This window comes from Geospiza fortis, unplaced genomic scaffold (genome assembly GCF_000277835.1).
Source record: "Geospiza fortis unplaced genomic scaffold, GeoFor_1.0 scaffold138, whole genome shotgun sequence".
Taxonomy (NCBI): Eukaryota; Metazoa; Chordata; class Aves; order Passeriformes; family Thraupidae; genus Geospiza; species Geospiza fortis.
The window spans coordinates 11652942-11677003 of record NW_005054307.1 but is presented as its reverse complement, the minus strand read 5'-3'; the positions used below and the strand labels follow the sequence as shown (position 1 = coordinate 11677003).

The following is a 24062-nucleotide window of genomic DNA, read 5'->3' as shown; positions in this document are numbered from 1 at the left end:
TAGTATTATTCAGCCACCTGGGGTGTAAAATGATCTGGATCAGAATATCTAAAAGGTTGTATGAACAGTGCCCCTAAAAGTGCCTGTTTCTGCCTACTGTTTAGTGCTGTATAAAATGTCATGGCTGTCTCAGATAAAGACTGGTAAAGTAGGGTAGAAGAATCTGATGCCTGGTTACATAGAAGGCAGTGTTTGAGTACTGAATGATAACTAGACCAAATTTAGCTTTTCAGGAGACTGGAGTCAAATGTAAGGAAAAAAAAAAGACTGAAAAGAGATGGGACATATTAGAAGTCTAGTGAAAAGCTCATCTGCTGTCCTGAACCAGCAAGCTGTGGAAAATTATGCTGATCATCTCATTTTATAGCACCATATAGAACCTTCTTGTTCTGAGAAGCATGGTGACAGGGCTCAGCAAAACCTCTTTTGTTTAATGTTTTACCTCTGCTGCTTTCTTTTGTTCAGAAATAATGGAAAGAAACTTCCTGGGGGACCATAGGTATTGAAGGATTTATTTTAAATCGAAGCATAGGATGAGCAGAGATATGCAACCTGAACTCTTTTCTGAAGGAGGTCCTGGCCTGCTGCAAATGAGTTGAGGAGTGGATGTTTAAAAATGGTTTTAACAGGCATTTCTGTTTATTTTTACTTGTTTAGTGCTTTATTACAAGCATAAATTCTTGGACTGTCTAAGTGTTTCTGATTCATTATTTCTGTCTCCTTGCAAGAAAATTTTGTTTTGCTAGTTAAGAGTTCATGTACTTTGGGGACTTCTTCACTGGCAAACAATCAACCTTATAAACTGAAAGTTAGTTTTCTTAACTTTTAATCCCTCCAATATAAAATAAATAAAACTGATTAGCTTATTCCTAGAAAATGCTTTTTGACTCTGTAAATCTTGTAAGCTTGAATGATGTTAGTCCACTGAGTTATTTTTAGTGCCTATAAATGTTGCCTTTAATGCAATTAAAACAGAAGATTTTTGGCTAGAATGGTGTGTTTCAATAATAGTCAGCTTTGTTTATAATATATGCTGAAGGAAGCTCATATTTAGTTTTAAAATAACATGGCTTTGATTTTTCATTAATTTCTCTTTACTCCAAAACTTTGGGTTTGACGGAGTCAAACTGATGACGGGAATTGCTTGGAGTTTTACTGAAATCACAGGACAGTATAATTTTGCTGAAACAAGCTGACAGTATAAAGTCACAACCAGGAACTTGCTCTGTCTGGTGTAGTCATCTGTAGCTGCTTGGGAGCTAGATGCAGTGTAGCTGCTGCTGTGGATCCTCAGCTAAGTGAATTTATTCAGCTGAGTATTTTGTATTGCAGAGTGACTTAAACAACAGCACTTCAGTGTCTTGGATTTCTCTCTCTGAGGCTGGATCGAGCAATGCAGACATGGGTCTGTCAATAAATTGACAGCAAAAGCCTTCTCTTGGAATCATAGTTAAGAGGCTAAAGTCAAAATATCAGCTAGGAACTTCTTCATTTATTGGATATTTGGTTTATTAGAGATTATTTTTTTCAGTTGTATGCTTATGCTATTACAAGTCTCTCAGAAATGCAGTTCCGAAGAGGTCAAGTAAATAGCCTTTCGACAGTTTGCTATTAAATTATAAATACTAATATTGTAAGGAAAACCTAATTAAATGCAGTTTCATACTAGAATTTCCTCACTATGAGGGGAAAAAAGTTAGCAAATATAATCCCAGGGTTAAACTGGACATTTATCAATAATGTTGCCTTACAAATAAATAGACCGTTTCCTTTTTGTAATCTTTGAGATGACAGCAGTAAATTATTCATCTGCAAACTCTTTTTCTGTACTGAATTGATGGCCAAGGTTCATTGTGCTCACCAGGCTGATTCATGTTTGCTGTGGAAATGGTAGAGTAGCTGCCTGTTACTGCCTTGGTAATGAGCTACAACAGCAATGATGAGATGTTGTCTGTCTAAGGGAATAGAAAGATATTTCACCTAGGAGAGGAAAGGAAGGACTGGGGAAATGTATTTCCTGCTTGATATTTTATTTGAAAGAGCAGATCAGACCAAACACGTGACTTACAATTGCTTTATATCCTATCTTCTCTTACTTACCAGTTTTTTTTTCTCTGAGGCACATGTTCTTGCAGCAGAAATGAAACAAATATTAGCTACTGTCCTGATCCTGATTTGGAAATAAATTACTGAAGCATATTATGTCTTAGGGGTGTTTGCTTTGTGTATATTTCAATTACAGTAGGAATGTATGCTATTGAAAGGCAGAGGTTATTGCCCTAGTTCTTTCTTAGCTCGCTTTCAATTAAATCTGATTTCTGTTACCATAGCATTGCCTGCTCCTATGCTGCTTAGTCCAGTGCTGGTCATTTGTGCATGTTTTCTGTTTGACTGTGTGGCTGTTCTTACTGTTCTGAACTAACAGCCTCTGTGAGTCTTTTTGGGCTGGGAGGGGGTGCTCAGGCAGCTGTTTTTCACAACTGATGCAATTGCTAATGTTTCCTATGCAAGAAGGCAGACTTCTACTCAGTACCCCTGGGGAGTGTAAACATCATTTTTATCATGTTGGAACTACAGGCTCTGTCAGCCCAGTGAAGTTGTTCTCAATTAGTCTGAGGCAGTCCAATTCAGAAGGGAATAGCTGCTCCTGTTCAAGCCCATTTTTCTTTGAGTGTTGCCTGTGCTGATTTCCAGCTGTTACCATCCAGCTTTGGGGAGCTAATGGGGTTCATTTGGAACATCTATCTCAAAAGGAAATGCCTTAGTCAGTGTCTAGTTGAATGATTGGAGATTTTCACACACAAAACCCCCGGTTAATACCCACTTAGCTAATTATCTCTCAACGTCCATGATCATCCTTTTCAGTCTAGTAATTAGAGAAAATTAAGTGGAACCTTGCTAATTTGCACTACTGTTAGAAACAACCTATAGCCAATTACTGAATTTTGTGAATTAGTGCAAATGAAAACAAGCATTTTTTACAAACTGTAGAGTAACACGTGCTGAACCCAATGCATAGTGCCACATTAATATTACACGGCCAAGAGCTCACCTGTACGTGCAGGGGAAGTTAATATGAGAACAGGGGAGTTAAATTGAGAAAAGAATCCTTCTTGTGCTGAAGTTTGTCCTTTGTTAACTGTGTATAGATTACTACACTGAGGCCTAAAGTCACATGATGTGTCATGAACACCATTCCCCTGCTTTCTAATAGAGCTCAAGGAGACCTTTGGAGATCTCCTTACTAACACAACTTAAATTTCTCCTCTTTCAAAGCAGCTGCAATTGTCACCGTGGCTGCCAGAGTCAGCACAACATCTTGCTTTGATCCTTTTGAGCTCTTGCAAGGGGCCAAAAAGCTGGAAAAATCAACCTTTCTGAAAATCCAATGCAAGTGAAAGATCTAACTGCTGTGTTTTCAAAATGTCCCTGTTTTTTTTTTTTTTCTTTTCCTCCATGAAAGTAGTTTTGCTGATGATTCCCTTGTGTGGCTGCATTGCAATCCCTGTCCTAATCTTTCTTTCAGAAGGCTCTTTTTCCAATCCCATTTACAGTGCTGGAGTTAACCCCATGTTCCCTGGATATCCAGTTTTTTCTTAGACTTGGTTGGGTAACACCTAGAAATCAGGCTGCCCACATCCTTTATACTAAATCACCCATTGCTTTTGACATGATCACTGTCCCGATCCCAATAAAATCCTAAAACCCCATGTGACAATATGCTAAATAACTCATGGCTGTTGCCAAATACTTAGGTGCCACTTACAAACCTGATCATTATGATTCAAAGGGCTGTTTTGGCACATATTGAGATTCCTCTTCCATCTCAGTCTTCCTCATCTGAACTCCAAATAATATCAATCTCACTTTCAGCTCTAATTTTTGTCATGTTTATGTGCCTGATCTGAGATTTGTTGGGAAACAATTGAGAACACCTTGCGACAAAATTTGTTCTACTTCTGTTCCCTAGTTTCAGGAACCATCTTTTCATTGTGCTCTGTTGCTTTTGAGGATAACAGCAGCAAATCAGAAACAGGAGCACTTCTTCCTATCTGTGTTCTCCCCTGTCTTTGGGAAGCTTCCACTTCTGAAATTAGTAAAATTTATTTACAAAGCCAAAATGTTTCCTTTGGAACTTTAGCTTTGCAGTCATCCTTTGTAATAGCTCTGCATCCTTCAAGGGCCTCTCTCCATATGGTCCGAGGTGGTACCTGAATTTCTTTTACTGGAATCTCTCCAGTCACAGTAACACAAACTGATGAAAGCTTGGATGCCTGTAACTTTCCAGAGCTCCAGGTTATGGATAGGAGGGTGAAACACTGTATGTATAGCAGCCAAATCTGCTGTTTATGACCTAATGGCAAGATTATGACAGTCTATTAAGATGCCCTGCTTTTTAGCCTAGGCTGCCTTTTACTTCTCTAGTTATAGGGAACTGCCTGTAAGCTGCAGGAGCCAAGTGCCTCAAGCTTTTAATTTTATGTGATGCAAATTTAGGAAAATAGAAAGTGGGAAACGAATAAAGATTGTGTTTCTTTGGTTGCATTCTACCAGCTCCCCTTTTTGGTGGTGAAAGGACTTCTATGGAAATAAAAACAGTGTTTGGTAACCTTTGAAGTTATGAGGAATGAAACATAAGATAAGGTTTTCTTTTATTCCAGCTCCTTTACATTCTGACTTCCAAACCTAGAGTTAGTTCCCCCAAGTGCCTATGCCCAATTTATTTTCTTCACAAATGGAAGACTTTAATATTTAAATCAGTCCTAGGGATTCAAAATATTAAATTGCCTTTTGAGACCAGGTCTTCTAAGTAATGTAATAGGTTTTTGAAAATCATGTTCTGCCCTAAGTTGTAATTAAAAACTAAAAAAAAATCCAAATGAGTTCCACAAAGAACTCTCTTTTAATGGTCTTATTCTGTAGTTTTGATACAAATTGGCCCCTGCATCTGAGTAATTAGAAGTAGGAAACAGTGCTAAGATGACTAAGATAAGAATATAAAAGTCAGTGTAATTCTCTTCATAAAATTGGGAATTATATGTTTGGGTGTTGGGGGGGGAAAGGTGACATCTTAAAAGTAGTATTTTGGCATGGCTGCCTGTTTCTATCCCTTCCCAAACTGTTTCACACCCTTAGTCTATTCATTGAGGGTGCAGATTAAGAAATATTCAAGCTGTGAAACTGCTGTTGAGCAACAGCTAGGACATTAATGTGTTCTGACCATTATTTTGGTCACAGATCTAAAACACAGGACAATACAAGCTGCAATGAAGAAAATGAATTACATCCCAGCCAGCCACAGTACCGCCATGAAGATGTTAAAAGGGAAGGGAGAACTTGATGTTTGAGCTATGGCTGACAAAACTGGCTTTCTCAGCCTCAGGAGGAGAAGACTAAGGGGAAAGTTAACCACAGTCTTCCCATGTCCAAAGATGGGTACAGACAAAGTGGAGGTTTTCTCTTTCCAAGGTTGCATGATGGTAGGAGGAGAGGCAATGGAAATAGCTGCTTCAGGAGAAATTCTGTCCTGGAGGGAAGAAAAAAACAACTTCACCATGCAAACAACTAACCATTGAAATAAGTTGCCCAGAGAAGCAGTGAAATCTCCCTTGCTGGAAAACCTCAACATTTGTCTTGACAGGGCCCCAATAACCTGATCTAAATCCGGGCTTTTAACAGAAGATTGGATGAGATGATCTCCAGCCTGCTTTGCAATGATTTTCATGAAATGCAGACTGTTGGTTTGGTGATAGTTTTAAAAAACAGTTTTCTGAACAGAGCTGAAGTGTTATAAATACATAAGATACCATTGTTTAGATTTCATGGGATTTTAAAACTAGTGAAGCTCCTAAAACTGAAAAAAAAATACAATTCAGTAAGCAGTGATATAAATCAAATCTGCTCTGGTAACTGGGGTATTTAGTTTCTTCCCTTTTCCTATTTCTGTGATCTCTAAAATGAGAAAAATGTTCTTATTTTTATACTTGATTAATAATATCCAATAAGCATCTAGCAATGAAAGTGCTGTTCGCGATGCTGGCTAATTCCTTTAGCCAAGTGATCCTTGTATTTAGCAGATATTCCTCAGGGACAAGGACATTTTGGGTTGAAATATATTGGTGCTTAAACAGCAGTGAAATTTCTAGGTTTTTTCTGCCTTGTAAAATAGTCTGATTTTGAAACTTAAATAGGATGCAAGCTCTCCTAAGGCTTATGTTGTAGGTGTATATTTTTCTGTTACTGCTTATGTAAATTTTTTTAGCTGTTTTTTATTTCTTTGAAGGGAAATTGCTCAAATGATGCTTTAAAAAGATTTATTTTTTAATTTTTGAAAGAGTCAATAAAATCAGGAAATAAAATTATATTCCTGATATTGATAGATCCATATTGATTGTTCGATTGCAGCTCAAGATAACACTGTTCAAAGGGCACAGATTGAGAACGCAACAAAAACCATCACACAAATACTGTCAGGAGTGGGAGGAGGAGTTCACTGGGGTTCACAGAGAGTGCTATGAGGAAAAATTCCCTGGTGTTGTTTTTTTCCTTCAAAATATGATGAGCATTTATTGTAGCCCATTTGTTAAAGTGTAGCTTTACATGGATTAATAGGAGAAACTAAAAGCAAAAGCTGTGGCAAAGTAATTACATGACAATCATATGTTTCCACAAACAATATCTGCTGTAAACATTTGTCTTATTTTGAAATACAAACTGAAGGAGGAAAATAGATCAGATTCTGTCCTTCGTCAGAAGAATACTGGATTAAAACATCTGAATTATGCAGATACAGCACAATAATGTTACAGGGACACTCAAAAACTGTGAGGATCAAGATGAAGTCTTTCAGAAAGGAATAAAAAGAAAAAAAATCCCTCAGATTAAAGCAACTATTAAAAAAATTGTTTTAGTTGCAAAATAGAAATAAAGAAGGAAGAGGGTTAACTGTTGCCTTCTTCCCTCCTGGGAAATATATCAGACCATATGTTTGGAAATAAGAAAACTTTTTCTTCAATTCTATGGCAGCTGATGTTGGAAAACTGTTACGATAGTGCAGTACTGACCTCCTGTGTTTCAGGATATAACAAAATAAGTGTGTGAGAAAATGTTTTGCAGTTAGGAAGTAACATATTGATGGCTTTTTGCTGACAAGTAGGAAGAAAAGAGAACACTGTCTTCTTGTTCAGCATTATAAATACACTCATTTGGGATTTCAGATTTAGCTTGCTGGTATCAGGCAGTATACAGATAGTAATTTTGCCAGGAAGCTTCATATTAGCACTTGAATTTTCCTAAGAATGGGTGAATCCATGGGGTTTGGATCTTCCTTTCTTCTTTTAAACATTTGCTATCACAATATTACCCCTATTATTATCCCATTTTCTTTATTCTGCAGTCTTGGGGGGAGTTGACTCACTGAATAAAAGCCTGGGTTGTGAATTAGATGAGGGAAACTGTACTCATAAATGAGAATGATACTGAGAAGTTTCTGAACATAGTGTATCTGTTGTTTATTTTATATTAATTTTTTTTGTCTTGCCCTTTGTTCATTTTTCTTTCACTTAGTTTCCTTTTATTTCTCTAGTCTTCTATTAATGATCTGCCCTTCATTTTATGTTTCCCCCTTATCACCCTTTTCAGTCTTTTAACTTTTTCTCTGATCTCTTCTAAAAAGAATTTTGCATGTACTCAAATGACATAGTTATCTATCAAACCCATAGCCATTTCATCCCTAAAATTTTGTTCAAAGGTTCATGTTTGCTTTTGTAAAACAAATAAGGAAAGCTTTATGTTGGACTCTTTTTTTCTCTGGAAACCCTTGGTTGTGGAAAGTAATTGATTGTTATGTCAAGATGCAGTGGAATCCAGCTTGGGAGGATTGATTATGAGCGTAAAGAAAAAGGCTCCATCTCTGGTGATGGGTTTGGGGGGGAGGGGAGATGAAAAACAAGAAAGAAGTAAGAGAGCACATGAAAAAGAGGAGGTTAAGAAGAAAAAAATTTAAAGTTTTAGACATTGTGAAAATGGACCTTGAAAAATGATGGCAAACAGAATTTTTTAGAAGATATTTTCTGTTGTTGCTAATTATTGTGTGATAATTGTATGTTAATGTGATAGGAACTGGAGAAATAGCTACAATGGAGCTAAATCCACCTTGTGTTATTCACTCAGTTTTTCTCAAGTGTCTGTGGCTTAACATGTATTAAAAATAGTCATAGTGTTTCTGGCTCATTTGAACTCTTTGCAGTTAGGTTTTGGGTGGTGAATATAATTTATAGTTGTAATTAGTTAATGCTGTGAGGAGTGCTTTCTGCCACCTGATAAGGGCAGATCAAGTGTTGCATGTGCATTTGTAACCTGTACATTTTGGACATAGACTTGGATAAGTGAATTACAAGAATTGTTATCATTCTTAAGCATGACTTTTACCATGTGTCTAAATTGTCTTCAGCAAATTAAAAATAGTAAATAGATGTTATTTCTGAAGGTGTTGCTAAAAGGTATCCAGGAACAAACTCTGCTCTTGCCTTCTGCTTTCTCCACATTGAGGGTCAGCTAATAATGTGACTGATGGCTCAGCAGGGGTCTGAGAAGCCTTTCTCAGCCTCATCTAGAGTTCCTGTGCATCCCAGTATGGATGGAGGTAGCACATCTGGCAGTATTTGCTTTGAAGCAGGAAGCGTGAGTTTGGGATTGTGGCACCGTCTCCATTGCACTGGCTGGCAGAGCAGCTCAAGCACGTGAAAAGCATACACTGCATTCATTCAAAATGTGGTTGAGCATCTGTAGCTGTGTATACTCCCTTGAATTCCTGGCAGAAATTCCAGCTGAATCAGCTAGAATTACACCTGGCACTTCCATCGCACTATGGTAAAAGAAACGGGTTGACCTAAAAGCCAGATTTATGTGTATTTAGTTATGGAACTCTCAATAAAATCAGTGCTAACTTTAAGGGCTGTATATCACTTTGGAGTTGATAATATATACGGTGCTTGGGTAATTTTTGCCTTTTTTTTGAGGGGAAAGAATAGTGTCCTGTTTTGCTTACTGAGTCTTTCTTGGTTGTAAGATGTGTATGTAATTCCTGGAGTCACGGAATTGCTTTGGTTGAGCTGAAGGAATCATAAAAAGATTCATGGGAAAGATGGTGTTTCTCTGGGCTCTGGTGAAGCTTTTTATGACTTTTAAAGAAGCGAGATGTGGTGTGGAGTTCACAGAGGATTTGAGGCTATAGTTAAAAGTAAGTTGGAATTTGTTTGACCTTTTTGCCTGTACATTCTTTTCAGAGCGTTAGGTGGCTGAGGTCAAACTGAAATGTGTCACTGGTCAGTGTCTGAATTTAATTAGTAGACAAGGACTTGGAGAACTCTAAAGTACAAGATGCTTGATCCCCACCTTCCCTTTTCAAATAAAAACAGAACATGATCTGTTTGTGTTTTCCTTCCACCAGCTGGTACAGTTTCTTGAATCTGTTTGTGTCTTAATGTAAGATTTAACTGTGGGAAATGTTACAGAAAACTCTTGTACTACCAGGCTGGTTGCTCAGCCTGGTTTATGACATCTGCAATAGTTTATGTGGACAGTCACTGCTATATATTACACTTAATGACAGAAATTATGAACAGTTTACCATATTTGCTGAGCTGATTTCCTGCCTTCCTAGTAAAAATTGCCAGCTTTATGTTGATTTATAGATAAACCTAAAAAAACTAAATTCATACATTTTACTCTTAAAGAGACAGAGATTGTTGTAGATGAATATGATGAACTGTGATATAAATACTCACTGGCATTTAAAAAAAGCAATACTCAGCTAGTTGAGAATGGCTTTCCTAAGCCAAAACACAGTAGTAACATTCTGCATCTTGGTAACAAATATATTTGTGATAACTCAAACATTTCTGTTTCTGAAATTCAGCCTAATTTCTTTACGTACTACTCTCAGCATTTAAAATAATGTCAAGCTTGAATAGTTTTGAGAGAATCACATGCCTCTTGTTTCAGAACAGTTTGTAAAGAATTTTTGTATGTATAGTTTTTTAATAGTTATCACATCAAAGAGAACAGAAGCAAGAAATTCTAAGATATTAAATGTTCATAACAGGGAGTTTTTATAAAATACTCCACCTTTGAGATGTATCAATTATTTCCATGTTATCAAAATGACAGTGTATAAATCCTTGCCAAAATACAATTTAGATAGGGCCTTTAGTTTAAAGTCTTGAAGTATTTAGTAACAGTTATGGCAACAGAAATATGTGTCTAATTTTTCCCTTAAAACTGGAATATCTTTTATATTGACTCTTAAAGAGTAGTAGAAAAGGAGATGATGCTTTCTCAGGAAATTCTCAATTCTTTTTCTGTGCTGTCTGTGTCATCACTTAGTCACATGTTTTCTGTGGTGTAATTTTGAATTTTTTACTCACTTAGCAAAGTGATGGGGAGCTGAGAAGATACAGGGTCATTGATCTTCTGTTAACCCATGTTTCCACAGTGTAGTTATTTTTGTCGTGATTTGAATAGATTATATAGGGTATTGAGGCTATGGGGCTCTAATTAACACTTTAGTGCTTTTGGTAAAAGATGCCAGTGCAGAGACCTCAGTAGCAGATTTGAACTGGAATTCCCATGGATGCTGTGAGGATTCAGCCCAGTGGCCACATCTCTGTATTTCCAGGGTTCCTGATCTTTCTCTGTGCCTGGTGTATCCTTCAGTGTGTGTTCAGTGGGACTCCCCTTATTGGGCTGAATCGATAAAAGCTTCATTTGGCATCTACCCATAATTAAAAATTTCAGAATTCAGTATTTGTCAGAAATTTGGCTGGCAGGTGGAAATGGGCAAAGCAAGTTTCTCAATACAGTGCTGTTAAAAATTAGAAGTTAATGAAAAGAAATAAGCAAAAAATCAAGATACTTGTCAAGAGTTTTCTCGTGGCAGAGTTGTGTTTAATCTTAGTGCACAATATGATGGTGATAACAAGTTTCTACACATATACCATGATAAATGGATGCTATTCTTTGGTGGGAATGATTACATTGTATGCATTGGCATTTATGGGACTTTGTTGCATTTTTTTAGAATATTCAATCTTCTCACTGTGTTTTCATCTATTGTTTTCTCTGACAGCTGGAATAAGACCATGAAGTCAAGTGGCAGAGGCCAGGAGGTCTTTGGTTACTGAACTGCCTTTCTTCTCTAATTTTCAAATTAGATTTGTTTGCTATAGTTGTTATTTTTCTGTTTCTACATCGTGTTTTTTTTTCAGTTCTAAAATAACAAAGCAAAAACTTTGTCCTGCAAATGTAGTATATTAGTAATGTGCAAAAGCAGTGTAATGTAGTTGCATGTGAGCAAACAAGAGGTTTTACATGGAGGCAAATCAACCTGAAGATAGATAGTTTTTCTTCTCCTTCCATCTGAAAAATTAGCCTTCCATATGCTTCATAGCTTAAATAACTGATCTTCATTTGTGTCAATAACCACCATCTTAAAGAAATGACACTTAGAGAAGTTTTAAATTCTTTGAGCACTTACCACTATCTTTGACAAAAAAGTTTCATGTGAAATTCAGCTATAGTTTCTTTTAAGTGTAATGTTAATTGACAAATAAAGAAATGTGGGCGTTTGAATTGCTCCTTTGTGGTCACCTACAGCTCTGTCACTGCTGCTGTTTCCCTCCTTCCTCCAGTTTTTTTCTTCTATGCTGAGTTGCCCTCTTTGCAATCTGAACATTTCTGGCTGCTTCTGGAGCTCTTCTACTATATGGTGTATGGAGGAACTGGAGAGGAGGATGATGAGGAACTATTAGCAAAAATATCATAATTCTTGTGCAATATTACAAGCATTAAATTAACTGCAATTTAGTTCTAATTCAGGGTGGCTGTGCCTTAATTTTTTTTCTTTTAAATGGTTTGCCATGTGTTTCACACTGCTTTCCATTTTCTGGATTTCCTTTGCTTGATGGAAACTATTATTTGTCTAATTGTGTATATTTTAAAAGTTAACATTTTCTATTTCTGTCTCATTTGATGCTGGTGCTACTAACAAAGAGAAAACTGAGACCAGATGGTTGCCAAACAGTGAAGCCACCTGGTATTCTTGCAATGCCAAATATATTTTCCCCTCCATTTTTCTTTCAAAAATTACTGAGACAGATCCAGGATTTTTTGAGGGTCCCAAGAATTCTTTCATGCAGCCAGAAAAAGATCCCAAATCCTCTTAAATTTATCCTTGAAATTCTCTTCCCTTCTGTTCTTCTCCTTCACTGGTGATTCCATCTCATGCTCTCTTTCCATGGCAGCACTTGGGTCTCCCACTGGAGCTCTACACTGCTGGCTCTCACACGTGGTTTGCAGACCTTGCTCCACTGGGGCTGAAGCTGAAGGGCTGCCCCTGATCACTGCTTGCTCCATCACCTCTGCAGCCACCAGCGCTTCCAGGGTGGGACAGGGAGCTCCCATTGCAGAATCCAACAGGGTGAATTTGCCAGGAGTGCTTCTCCCCACCTCTTGGGTTATTAGGAATGTGTAGCAAACAAGGGAAGACCCACCTTGAAGAGCATGGCATTTTGGATGTGCAGCCATCTGATTGCCAGCTGATACCTTGTTGATCTGACCACCAAATCTGAACTGTTGCTTGCTATCAGGGGCATGACAGTGTGAGCTGGGACTGACATGAGGATACAGTAGTACACACACAGTGCACAGTTTTTTCAGAGTGGCAGAAGTTAGACTAAGCTAACCAAAAATGCTATTTCTCTGGTAGGAAGTCTCATCCACGCTCTGCTCCCCATGCCGGTGCCACATGCCGGTGTGAGCCCTGTGCGTGGTGGCAGACGAGCTGCTGGAATGTGTGCTTCTCAGGCTCTTCAAAAGTCTGGTCTAGGCAGTGCCTGTGTCAGCATTGTTGCGTCTCTGAGACAAGCATTTAGTGCACTATATTGACACAGGTCTGGTCAGGGAGCGGAGTGTAACTCCTCACTTAACTGCTGCCTGTCTTCTGCGTGTTCTTCTTTCCTCTGCTTTTTGTAGCTGGATTTTCTGGACCCTGCTGGTCTTTAGGCCCCAAACACCTTGAATAATGCTGACATGAACTCCTGGGTGCTGTGGCTCAGTAAGTATAGGTGTGATCATCTGAACACCCTGGTTGAATTCTGGCAGAGAGAACAGCTGCCACTATGTCAGCTCTCAGAAATACCCAAATTACTGCAGTATTTAATGGCTGTAGTACTGGAGTATTTTGCTAGGAGCTATACAAATTCAACACAAACTGTATCTGCCTGAAAAGAACTTACACGCCATCAGTAAGAATCAGGAGAAGGCTGTATACAGATGAGGAAATGAAAGCAATAATAGGTTTGGTATTCAGCAGTGTAACAAATAGCTGTCTCTAATGCTTTATGTACAATGTACCTGCATCTACAAATTTCTTATAATTCCTTTCTTGTTGCTGTTATCTCATAGTAGTTGTGGCAGCCCTGAACTTTCTTTTCAGCACCCACTGTCTTGTGCTGTGTATGTGGTTTCTCTATTTCTTTGCTCACTTTCCTTTTGTATTTTGTGCCTGTTTCCAGGATGTTCTACAGGTGTCAGAAAAGACAGACATCCTTCCTTTGGCAGGTTTTGATTATCTCTGTTGCTCCACCAGTGGCTGCTTCCCTGCTAACATGGTCTCCCTAGATAGCTGCAAGCCATCATGCAGAGCATACCCCTCCAAACAATAACTGCAGCTGAAACTGGGTTTTGAGAAGTCCATGTTGCTGCTGGTTACAATGGGTTGGACACAGTCCCATTATAGCGCACGCAGACCAGTTCAGCAGTAGTCCTTTCATGGAAAATACATCAGAGTGGCCTCTCTTCAAAATTTCTCAAGTTTTGGAAAATGGAAAATACTCCTTCATATCTTTCCATCAGGCAGGAATTATAATGTGTATTTAAGCTTTGTGACAATAAAATAATGTAAAACCAATATTGTGGTGAAAATTATGTCCTTGAAGTGCCTGCCCAGTTACTGCTATATGGTCTGTTCAAGCAACAAGACATAATGATTTGAAAGTGCTTTACAGAGGTAGATGTATGGAGTGGCAAGGACGTAGCTTCTCCTGGTTTTTCCACTGTGAAGAGACAATGTTTTTCTTTGAGCTTCTTTTTGGTATTACACTAGAACTACTTTTGCAGTATTTACCATTTCTCAAAGTCTGTGAACTGTAGTTGACAGGAAGCCTAAAGATCAAACTTACTGCTACTTTTCCCCACAGCAGAAAATGCTAAATGTTTTCAAGGAAAAAGACAATCACTGTTTGAAATCTGGGAAGCTTTTTTCTAATCTCTGTGATTCAAATTATTGTGTTGGAAAGCACATGCTGCAATTGCCACAAGTTGTGTTTCTTTCTTATTATGCCAGCACATCAGGGTACTGTAGGCATTGGATGAAATTCTCTGCAATTAGTGAACATTAAATTTAAATGCATCTTTTATTCGGCTTGTTTGATTCGTGCAGGCTGGTTCTATTGCTACTCTCAGAAGCTGTATTTGTTTTCTGTAGAATATACCTCCCTGCACAGGTGAATTGGACAGGGCAGAACAAAATTCCTGTTGCATCTTACCTATTGGATATGATGTTTCCAGAAATATTAAAGAGGGAATATAACATGCTGGCTGAATGTAGGCTGGCACTTTTTCCTTCTAGATAAAGAAATCTCTAAAAAATATGCAAACCATGTAATATCCAACAAAATTAGCATCTTTCAGAGTTTTTTTTTGTTTTTTGATGTAATGTGCTAGTCTATTTCCTTGCATACAAATGTCACATAGAGTTTGTATCACTAATGTCAGACAGTCTCTGTCATTACTCTCCCTCCCCTAAAATGAAAATATTATGTTGTGCTGGGGGGGATGAGTTCCTTCTTACTGGAGGCGAAAAAGAAAAATAAACAGCATTGAAAATTATGAAAAAGTTTACAGAATCAGTCTCTATTTCACAAGTAGAGGACTTTACAGCAGTGATAGAGCTCATCTGTGTAGTGTTTTCAAAACTTTAAAAGCAACCAGAAGACAGGATGTATCAGATATAGGACTGTAATTTGTCTCTTTTATAAGAAGAATGACCTCTTTCCTAGTTTTCCCTGGTCAGTAAATAAAAAAAAACAATCTCAAGCCTGTGTCTTGGAACTGAAAAATAGTTGCTTTCATTACACATTTCTAAGGAAGTTTTGAAAAAGAAGCACGGGATAGCATTTAAATAACAAAGACCCTTCTTTAAATTCTCACCTTCTCTCCACTCACTAAGGGCCATTTAACAAAGGGAACAGTTTTTACAGCTGGGGTGATTTGCAACTGTTCTCCTCTTCCCTCCCTCCCCTACTGCTTGCTCATTATTACTAGCTAACATTTCTGCTAAGAAATGGAAAGTACAGCCCCTATCTGCTCCTTTGGGATGCCTGGTCTTCCTTTTCTGAAGGAATTGTGTTTCTCTTTTTTTTTCTCCTCCCCCCCTCAACACTTTCCAGTTAATTTCTGGAGTAATTCCTTGAATTTGTGGACTCTTCTTTTCTTTACACTTATTTTTTTTCTATATAAGCAGGCCCTGCTGCTACACCCCACTTTTTGCTCTGATCCTAGCCCAGCCAACTGTCACTTTTTAGCCTGCAGGGAACCTTCTGGTACTAACATTCCTGCCTTGTTTTTATTAGAAGGGCATCTCTCACAACATATCCCTCGCTGTTTGAAGCAGAAGTCATGTGTATTCAGTAGGAATGAATAATGGATGTATTTAAAGGGTAACTTGCCCTTCTCGTTCCTTTGCACATCATAAATAACCACTCTTTTAGTTGAGTTTTACATATTGCTCTACAGGCACAGTTTGAAAAAATCTGGTGATTCAGCTCCCAATTTAAAAACCACTGCTGTATGCAGCTGATAGTTTCTGTGTCTGAAAACTGATCCCACACCAAACTCATCTGTGCGCAGCTCTAGAATTCTGAACTTTTAGGAAACCGGTCATGAATTTATTTTGAAGTAACTCACGAGAATACAGCATCGCAGGGAAAGTACAGACAATATAATGGGGAGTGTTGGAGCTCTGGATAGGGTTCATTTACCTGGCTTTATGTATCAGCTTTAAGATATCTTTAGATATGGTCTAAAGATACCTAAAGGTATTTTAGATAGTTTTAACTTGTATTTTTACATTTTAAGGTATTTTTAAGATGTTTTAAATATGGGATTTAAAAAAAAATATTTTAAAGTATCTTCAGGATGAGCCGAGTTCTCTAAAAATGTCTTTTCTGTCCACTTACTGTAAAAGTGAGTTGGTTGATGAGATTGTGTGTAGTGATATCTGCCTTTTGTCCAACAAGCCCACTATTTCTGGCCAGGTATCACCATCTGAGGAATTCCCTGGGGTAATGGTATTAAAGGATAAACTGAATGTAGTTAGAATTTTCCTACTACCTGTAAAAAGCTTCAGCTGAGGGACCAAAAGAAGATCCTAAAATTGAAGGCCAGGCTTGGAGGATGATTTAATTGTTTGATCTCAGTTTAAGGATGCTGAAGTGGGAGTCTGAGCAGGAAATGATTTTGGTTGGAGGTGGGGTGGGGGGAAAGAGGGAACTGGATGCATTTCTATTGCCCATTTTACTTAGATAACAGACAAATGGAGTGCCCAATTTCCTTGTTACTGTCAACGCCTCAAAACTAGCCCAAGTCACCTTGTTCTCTCTAGGGGGCTTTCACCTTGAGTATGTGGCTAAAGTTTTTTCACATGTATCTCTTGGGTTCTTTAGTGTTAGGAGCTGAGGATAACCTGTGTCTCTGTTCCAGTGACTTCTGGCAGGACTGGGGTCCAATTCCCAATGAGCACGGGGAAGTATGAACTTGAGCCAGGGACTCTGGAGTCATGCATCAGTATCATCTTTGCAAATGAGGTTTAAATGAGATTTACCAGTGCAAGCATTTTCTAGGAGTGGAGGCAAATGATTTGGAGGTATTGGAAATTGTGTATTCAGGTGATTTGAGCATTGGCATTTGTTAAAAAAAGAAAGAACCAGGTTGCGACTCTGATTTTTACTTGTGAGCTTTGGCATATTCTGATCTCAGTTCATGTGGCAATAATTTTGAAATTTTATGGGTTTCCTGTCTGTCTAACAGTTTCACTCTACTTGTTGTTATGTTATTTGAGAGGCTGCTGATGTAAATATTCAATTTGCATTTATAGGTGGTTACCTACATACTGAATTATATAAGAAATTATTCTCTTGAAGAGATTCAGCTAATGGACTTCTTCAAAGATTAACAGTTTTAGGGATTCAGTCATCTGTACAAACATTTGTCCTATGGTAGTTTTGGAATTTTAGTTGGGATGAAGTATTTTCTGTGTCTGTTCCTTCTGCAGCTGAAATTTATTAAGACATTCAGACATATGTGTCATTCAGAGTTGAAAATGAATGAAAATCTAGGCATAAAAGGCTGAACAGCCCACTATGTATTTTCTGGCATGAAATTACCTTTCTTACATGTATTATTTTATGCTCACCTTCCTTTCCTTCTTGCTTTACCATGAAGAACAAAAGAGAGAATTTAGTCTTTAAAAAAAACGGGGTTTACAGTCAAATTCTGCCTAGATTTTTAACTAAGACTAATCTCTGCATGCCAAGAAGTATGTATTAACTGGAAGCCAATTTTATGGACTTTCTTTTTAGGTTTTTTTTTTCCCTTTTTTCCTCTAACATTTGAAAAGGAAGCTCCTTCTAAAACCCTCTGCTTCACAGCGCCATCAGTAGCTTTGGCTTTATCTTCATTACTGAGTGGAAAAAAGATAACTTGGAAGGCAGACAAAATATAAGGATTTCAGAATTTGCTTACAGTTAAGAGGAAGTGATAGGTAGTCCCTTTCTCCTGGCCTTTGTACAGGGACAGAGGAACTGACTGCATGAGACATCCACAACTAATATGGCCAAGGGACCACAAGTTGTGTGCAATGTGCATGCATTCTGTCACTAGGGTTGCACTGCAGGTGCCCACTTGATATATCAGTTTTCGAGAAATAAGCCATAAGGGGCGCAGCAAACAGTTGTAAGGAGGTTCCATAAGAACACCTAAAGTCAAATGATTTATTAATGATCTGTTAACCCTGTGGAATAAGAGATGGTGTGTCCTTACCATCTCTTTACCAAATAAACAAGAGGAGCTGTAGCTGAATGAGACAAGAGGATATTTACTAATATGAGTAGTATATAAGATGCCCGCTACATGGTGTCTGAGTGACAGAGAGATCCCAAACTTGCTGTTACCAGAGGCCTGAGGGTATAATTGCACTGTGTCTCGTTATTTCCTGTGACTCCTATGTGCCTGCACATCTACATTGCTCAAATCTAGATATTTCGTTCCTTTTCCTCTGCACTTTGTTCTGGGCTGCATTCTGATGTCTCTCAGTTGGCCTAATTTCAGCTTCTTTCTTCTGCTACAGCAGTGAACAGTCCTTGATTTTTTTTTGGCAGCTGTTTGTTAAAGTTTTACAGGTTCTTTTTCTTCACATGTCATGTGCTAGTTTCTGTTGCCCATTAGAATTTGTTTTGATTACCTTTTGTAGAATATGACTATAACTTGTGCCCTTGGTCTGCATTACAATTTTCTGAGGTCAGTCTTGTTTACATCCCCTTCTGTGGTTAATCTTCTTTACATGCCATGCTGTATTTTATAGTTCAGTTTTTGGCTTGATGCTTTGTGTGAATATTCTCCCTTGGGTGAATATGACCATCATGTTATTTGGAATATTTATTAAGTAGGTTTTGTGAGATTTTATTTGGCGGGGCTTTTCAGGGAAGGGAGTGTTTGCTGCTTCTTTTTTTTTAATCCCCCCCAGAATAGCTGCCTGTCTTTTGTGTGGATGTGCATTTGTGTGTTAATATCTTTCTGGTACCTGGTGGCCAGATGCCTCTGAGCTCTGCTGGTATTGTGAGCCAGCTATAGGCTGCATGACCGTGGTTTGCATGGCGCTGAGCCTGAGCTAGCACATCCTGCCTCTCAGCAGGACTTGCTAGCTCAGTCTTGGTGCCTTAGCCAACCAGCAGCTACGTATTTTCTCTCTGCTGTGGAGTGTAGGCATATAGCAGCTCACATGCTTGTGATTTACTGCATACTTCCTTTAGAGTACACAGCTCATGACTTTATAGTTGTCCTGGTGGTTGCCTGGCCATTCTCTTTCCCAGTGTTAAAAACAGCAAGACAGGGCCTATATGTTTAGTTCAGACCCTGGAGATAAAAGCAATATTCCAGGATTTAGCAAATCTGTACATGAGACATTTAAATGTGTTTCTTTCCCACCCTCCTGCTATGTTGGATAATTATCATTCTGTTTGGAGGAGTTTGCTATCAGTGGTTTAGCTTTTGAGGGTATTATTAAAATTTGTGGTAATTTATCAAGATACATTTGGATTGTATATATCATTCATTTTCTGCCTGGAGATGAGATATGTATGGTAAAGTCAGATCTCTTTCTGTTGTGGTAGAGTAAGAAATCCTTCACCTCCCCAGACTTCTGTTCCTTGGAGATAAAGTAGTTCAAACACAGCATTTACCAAGTGATAGGGAGTGGACAGAAGATCTGACGCTATGTCTCTGTCATGAAGGTTGCAAACTCATATCTCCTCAGCTGCAGTTCTGCACAGAATTTGTTTACTGCTTCTAAAATGCAGATGTAAAGTTTGCTGCACAAGTTAGACAGATGATAATCACTCGTGGATATGGAGGAAAATCAGCTTGTTTTGAGACTGACCCGTTCTTTGTGTCATCATCTCTGCATGTGCAGCTTGCAGCCTTTGGGAAACATTAATGCTACTTTTTAATAGAAATGTGTAGAATCTCACTGACTTTCAGTTTTCCAACAGCAAAACAGGGTTCAAAATACTTTAGAGCATTCTTAGTAGCATAAAAATAATTTTTTGGGCAGAAGCACCTATGTAGTTTCAGAGGAAGTGATTTTTGATGGAGCGGAGCCTAGTTGACTTGTTTGGATGTAAGCCTGTTGAAACAGTTTCAGATTACACTCTCTTCTGTCATAATTTTACTTGGATCCCAGCTACTGTTCACATGCTGTTGTCATACATCCAAATGGAGGAGTCCCATCTTTTTCTCATTCTGAAATTTCTGATCTCTCACTGCCTCCAATTTCCTGTCACTGCACATCCTGGGGTATGGAACGCTTTTGCCCATGCGTTTTCTCTGAGCCACTTTCATCATCCTCAGTATCCAGAGACCACATTGTAGAGACATTCTCTCCAGAGCTACTATTTATACATTTTAATTTGCCGCCGTCCAACATTTTAACTCTTCTGACATGGATTCCAAGATTTTTGTTATTTAGCAGTAGCTCCCTGCTAAAACTGCTGAGACCTTCAGGAAATTACAGTGCAAAGCTTTGCAGATGGTCGGAGACTTGCTGAGGCTGTACTTCACAGGGTGGCACAGACAGACTTGCCCAATGTTTGAATGAGGTATGTAGAAAGAATATTTAATGATAGCTATGGCACTTGAAATTTTTACTCCATGTAACTGCAAAGGCTTTTTGTTGTGTTGGAGTATTGGTGCTTTCAGTTTTACATTACTTTTGAATGAGAAACTTCCTTCTCTCAGTTTCAACTATTATGATGAATGCTTCAGCTATGAATTGTGAAAATGGCTTTTTTTCTTTGCAATAAAAGGGGAGAAAAATCTAAAATATGACTTTGTGCATTCTAAGGACCATTTGAAAAAATTGCAAACTTCAGCCTTGGGGAATTTTTATTTTGCTTTATCTGACAAAAGTGATGAAATCTGTAACCCTGCAGTCTCCAGTTACAGCAAAACTCATTCATCAGCGGCCTCTAAGGAGTCCATGGCTCCTTGATTTCCCTAAGGAATACCCAATCTACAGCTTCCAGTTCATGTAGAAATTTTCAGGACAGTTTAGTCTACCTTATATGCCTTTCTCAATTCCTGTATTCCTGTTTAGATTTACTGTGGATAAATAGTTCTAATTGAGTGACAGTGGGAAGATCATGTTTTGCTGCCGTTAGGAGAAGCAATGCTTCAGCTCATTGGGTACCATTGTTGGGTATTAGATGGGATGTAATGTACCTCTAATATGAGCAGAAGATTATTGAGATGTAGAGCTGTGGGCAGTGTCAGAAGACAAACTACACCATGAAGACTGAAACTTGGCTTTGTCAGATAGGACAGTGTCTGGGATCTTCCCTAAAAAGGATTAGTCAAATAAAAAGAAGTCTTACTGAATTTAGTCTAGAATTGTTCTTTACATTTGATTAAGCTGTAAGCATTTGTTTTAGTCATGTTCATAAAAAAACTAATTTACAGAGTAAATTTTGTCTCTGTCTTGCCATTAATTTTGTAAGAAGTAAGACAAATTGAGGCAAAACCAACCGTCTATGTGGTCTATGGAAGATGCAGAGCCAAACAAAGGGATCTTCGCCAAGATGTGCCTCTAGGACCTGTACTGTGGGAGAGGATTTCTTGCCAGTCTGTGAAAACCAGTGTATTAGCAGATGGTGACCTTTGGGAAGTAGTTGTGTGTGCTGGGCACAGGAGGAGCAGATGGCTCTGGGCAAGCCTCAAACACAGCATACTGGAACAAATTCATAAATATTCAGGGTGTAGTAAAGACTGTAGGTTGATGAACGGTTCCTCTCAGGGCAAATGTGGGTGTGAGGGGTCCCATCCTCTCATTCTACCTGCTTATTCCTTCCTTGCTGGACTTGAGACATGATGTTGTTACAATCTGTGGGGCTATGCTGTGTATCAAATAAGGGAGGAGACTGAATTTCACAACAACCTGGTCTGTACAGGAAAGTGAAGAAGGAACTGTACAGGAAAATAGCTTTAATATTGCCATAGCTTTTGGGGAATTAATATGTGCTCGGTAGTGGCTGAAGATCTTTTTGAGGTGGAGATGAAATTAGTGGTGTTTCTAGGTCAGCATTACTCACAGCTCTCCAGTCATGAGAAAAGCATGATAATCCACCATGTTGAATTCTTTCTCTGATATTTTTTTCCTTGGTGTTTTTGTACTCCTATGTTGTTTGTTCAACTGATATGTGCTTTTGGTATTGTAAATGAATCTGGACTACAGGTAGGTGCCAAAAGCCCCAAGAGTACAATCAATCTTTTATGCTCCATTTATATTTTCAGAGTATTTTTCCCAGGCGAAATGAATCTTGTTACCCTAATAGGTGGCTTTGCTGCCAAGTGTACCAACAAAAAACCATGAGCAGCATTTTGTCCAGCCTAATATTTTATGTAGAGAGCAAGATGGACCCTCTGGTCATGCTTCATGTCCTGCTTCATGCTGACCTCATGAGTAGATTTACACATTCCTGTCTTTGGGCGTCTCAAAGATCTCTTTCTAATGTCACAAATCTGAGAAGTTTGATTTGTGAAAGATCTGTTGGATCACTTAGTCCTTTCACTGTGGATCTGTGCAGAATTACTTCTCATAAAATATTTTCACTTAAAACTTTTTCATTTATGGTGATTTATTACAGTTTAATTTCTGATGTTTATGCCACACACTGCCTCTCAGAAGGTCAATTTTTCAGGGCAGACACCACTGAGGGTGCTCTGCATCAGTAAGACTGCATTTTGGAGCTAGTGAGAAGCATTATGAGCCACTGGCTGGGATTTTGGTGAGGAGTTAGTAAAAATCATCTTTGTAGGAAATGACTGCATTTATGATTCAGTCACTAGGGATGACACATTTCCATTTAAAAACTAAATTTTGATGGTTTCAGTTTGTGATGGGTTGACCTTGGCTGGCTGCCATGTGCCCACCAAGCCACTCTCTCACCCCCTCTCCTCAGTGGACAAAGGGAGAAAATACAAAAAAACCCCAAACCCCTTATGTGTCAAGGTTTTGGGGGAAAATGCAAGCACTGCACTTAGAAACAAAGAAAAATAAAGATTTATTCTCCACTTGCCATTGGCAGGCAATGTCCATCCAGTGGTACACATAGTGGTTGCCTTAATCACTCATGTCCCCTCTCTCCTTTTCCTTTAGTTGTGTGTGATGTTTTAAAATATGGAGAATCCCACTGGTCATCTGGGTTTGGGTCATCTGTCCTGGCTATGTCACCTCCCAGCCCCTCATGCACCCCCAGCCCACAGAGGTGATGTTGGGGGTGATGCTGGGCAAGCGCTGCTCAGCAATAGTCAAAACACTGGTATGTTACCAGCACTGTGCTGGGTACAAATACAAAGCACAACACTATAATGGAGTTATGAAGAAAGTTAACTCCATCCCAGGCAGCCATGGTGTACAGTTAAATAATTTGTTGTAGTGATGTTTGCAGCTCCTGTACAGAATATTCTTCTCAAGTCTAAATGACTGATGACATCTTTATTATTTAACATTTTCTAGAAACTGAGGTATTTTTTCTTTTGAAATTACACTAATTAGGAGTTTTAGTGGACAACGTTTCACGGAGCTTTGTTCTTCATGAAACATTACATGACTTTGTGATTTTTATAACTCAAACTTATATTTTGAAGTTAGGTAGCAAAATCCAATAATGCATATATTAACTCTGCTAATATTTTAAATAATTTACTTTTTTAATTGTTTCAAAGTAGTTGCTCTGGGAACTGTAGTTAACCTTATTCCTGTGAAGTGATTTATTGATAGACAGTAGGAGCCCTTTTTATCTAACTGAGGGATTAAAATAATATTAAGTTAAAACTATCTAGTTTCCTCCCTCTCTTCTTCTGTTCCTTTGTAAGATGAATAAAGGTCATTTGAAGTTAATGGCTAGTACATTTGGAACTAATAACAGGAAATGCTCTTTCTAACAATAGGTAATCTCTCTTTTTGGCAGGGTTGAACCCATTTCTAAGATGTGTTCACTGGCTCATAATTCTGGTAAACTTCAAGCAGCAAGGCTGAACATTTCCATGTCTGCTGCCTGCTTCAGGCCAAACTTGAAATTTTTGTGCAAAATCTTCAGCAGTTTCCAAGGCTGAGACCATTCCCTTACTTGGAATTATTGACAGGTTGTTGATTTGTTTTGAGCGGTTGG

General features: G+C 38.4%; 1 protein-coding gene across 1 annotated transcript in view; it reads left to right on the top strand.

Annotated features, from left to right (window-relative positions):
* Positions 1-12792: 12792 nt before the first annotated feature.
* The window catches only part of NEBL (nebulette), a 149534-nt gene continuing 138264 nt past the window's right edge, over positions 12793-24062 (top strand). The window contains exon 1 of the mRNA XM_031066832.1: positions 12793-12875. Within this exon, the coding sequence (XP_030922692.1) occupies positions 12793-12875 (83 nt within the window). The remainder of the gene's footprint in view (positions 12876-24062) is intronic.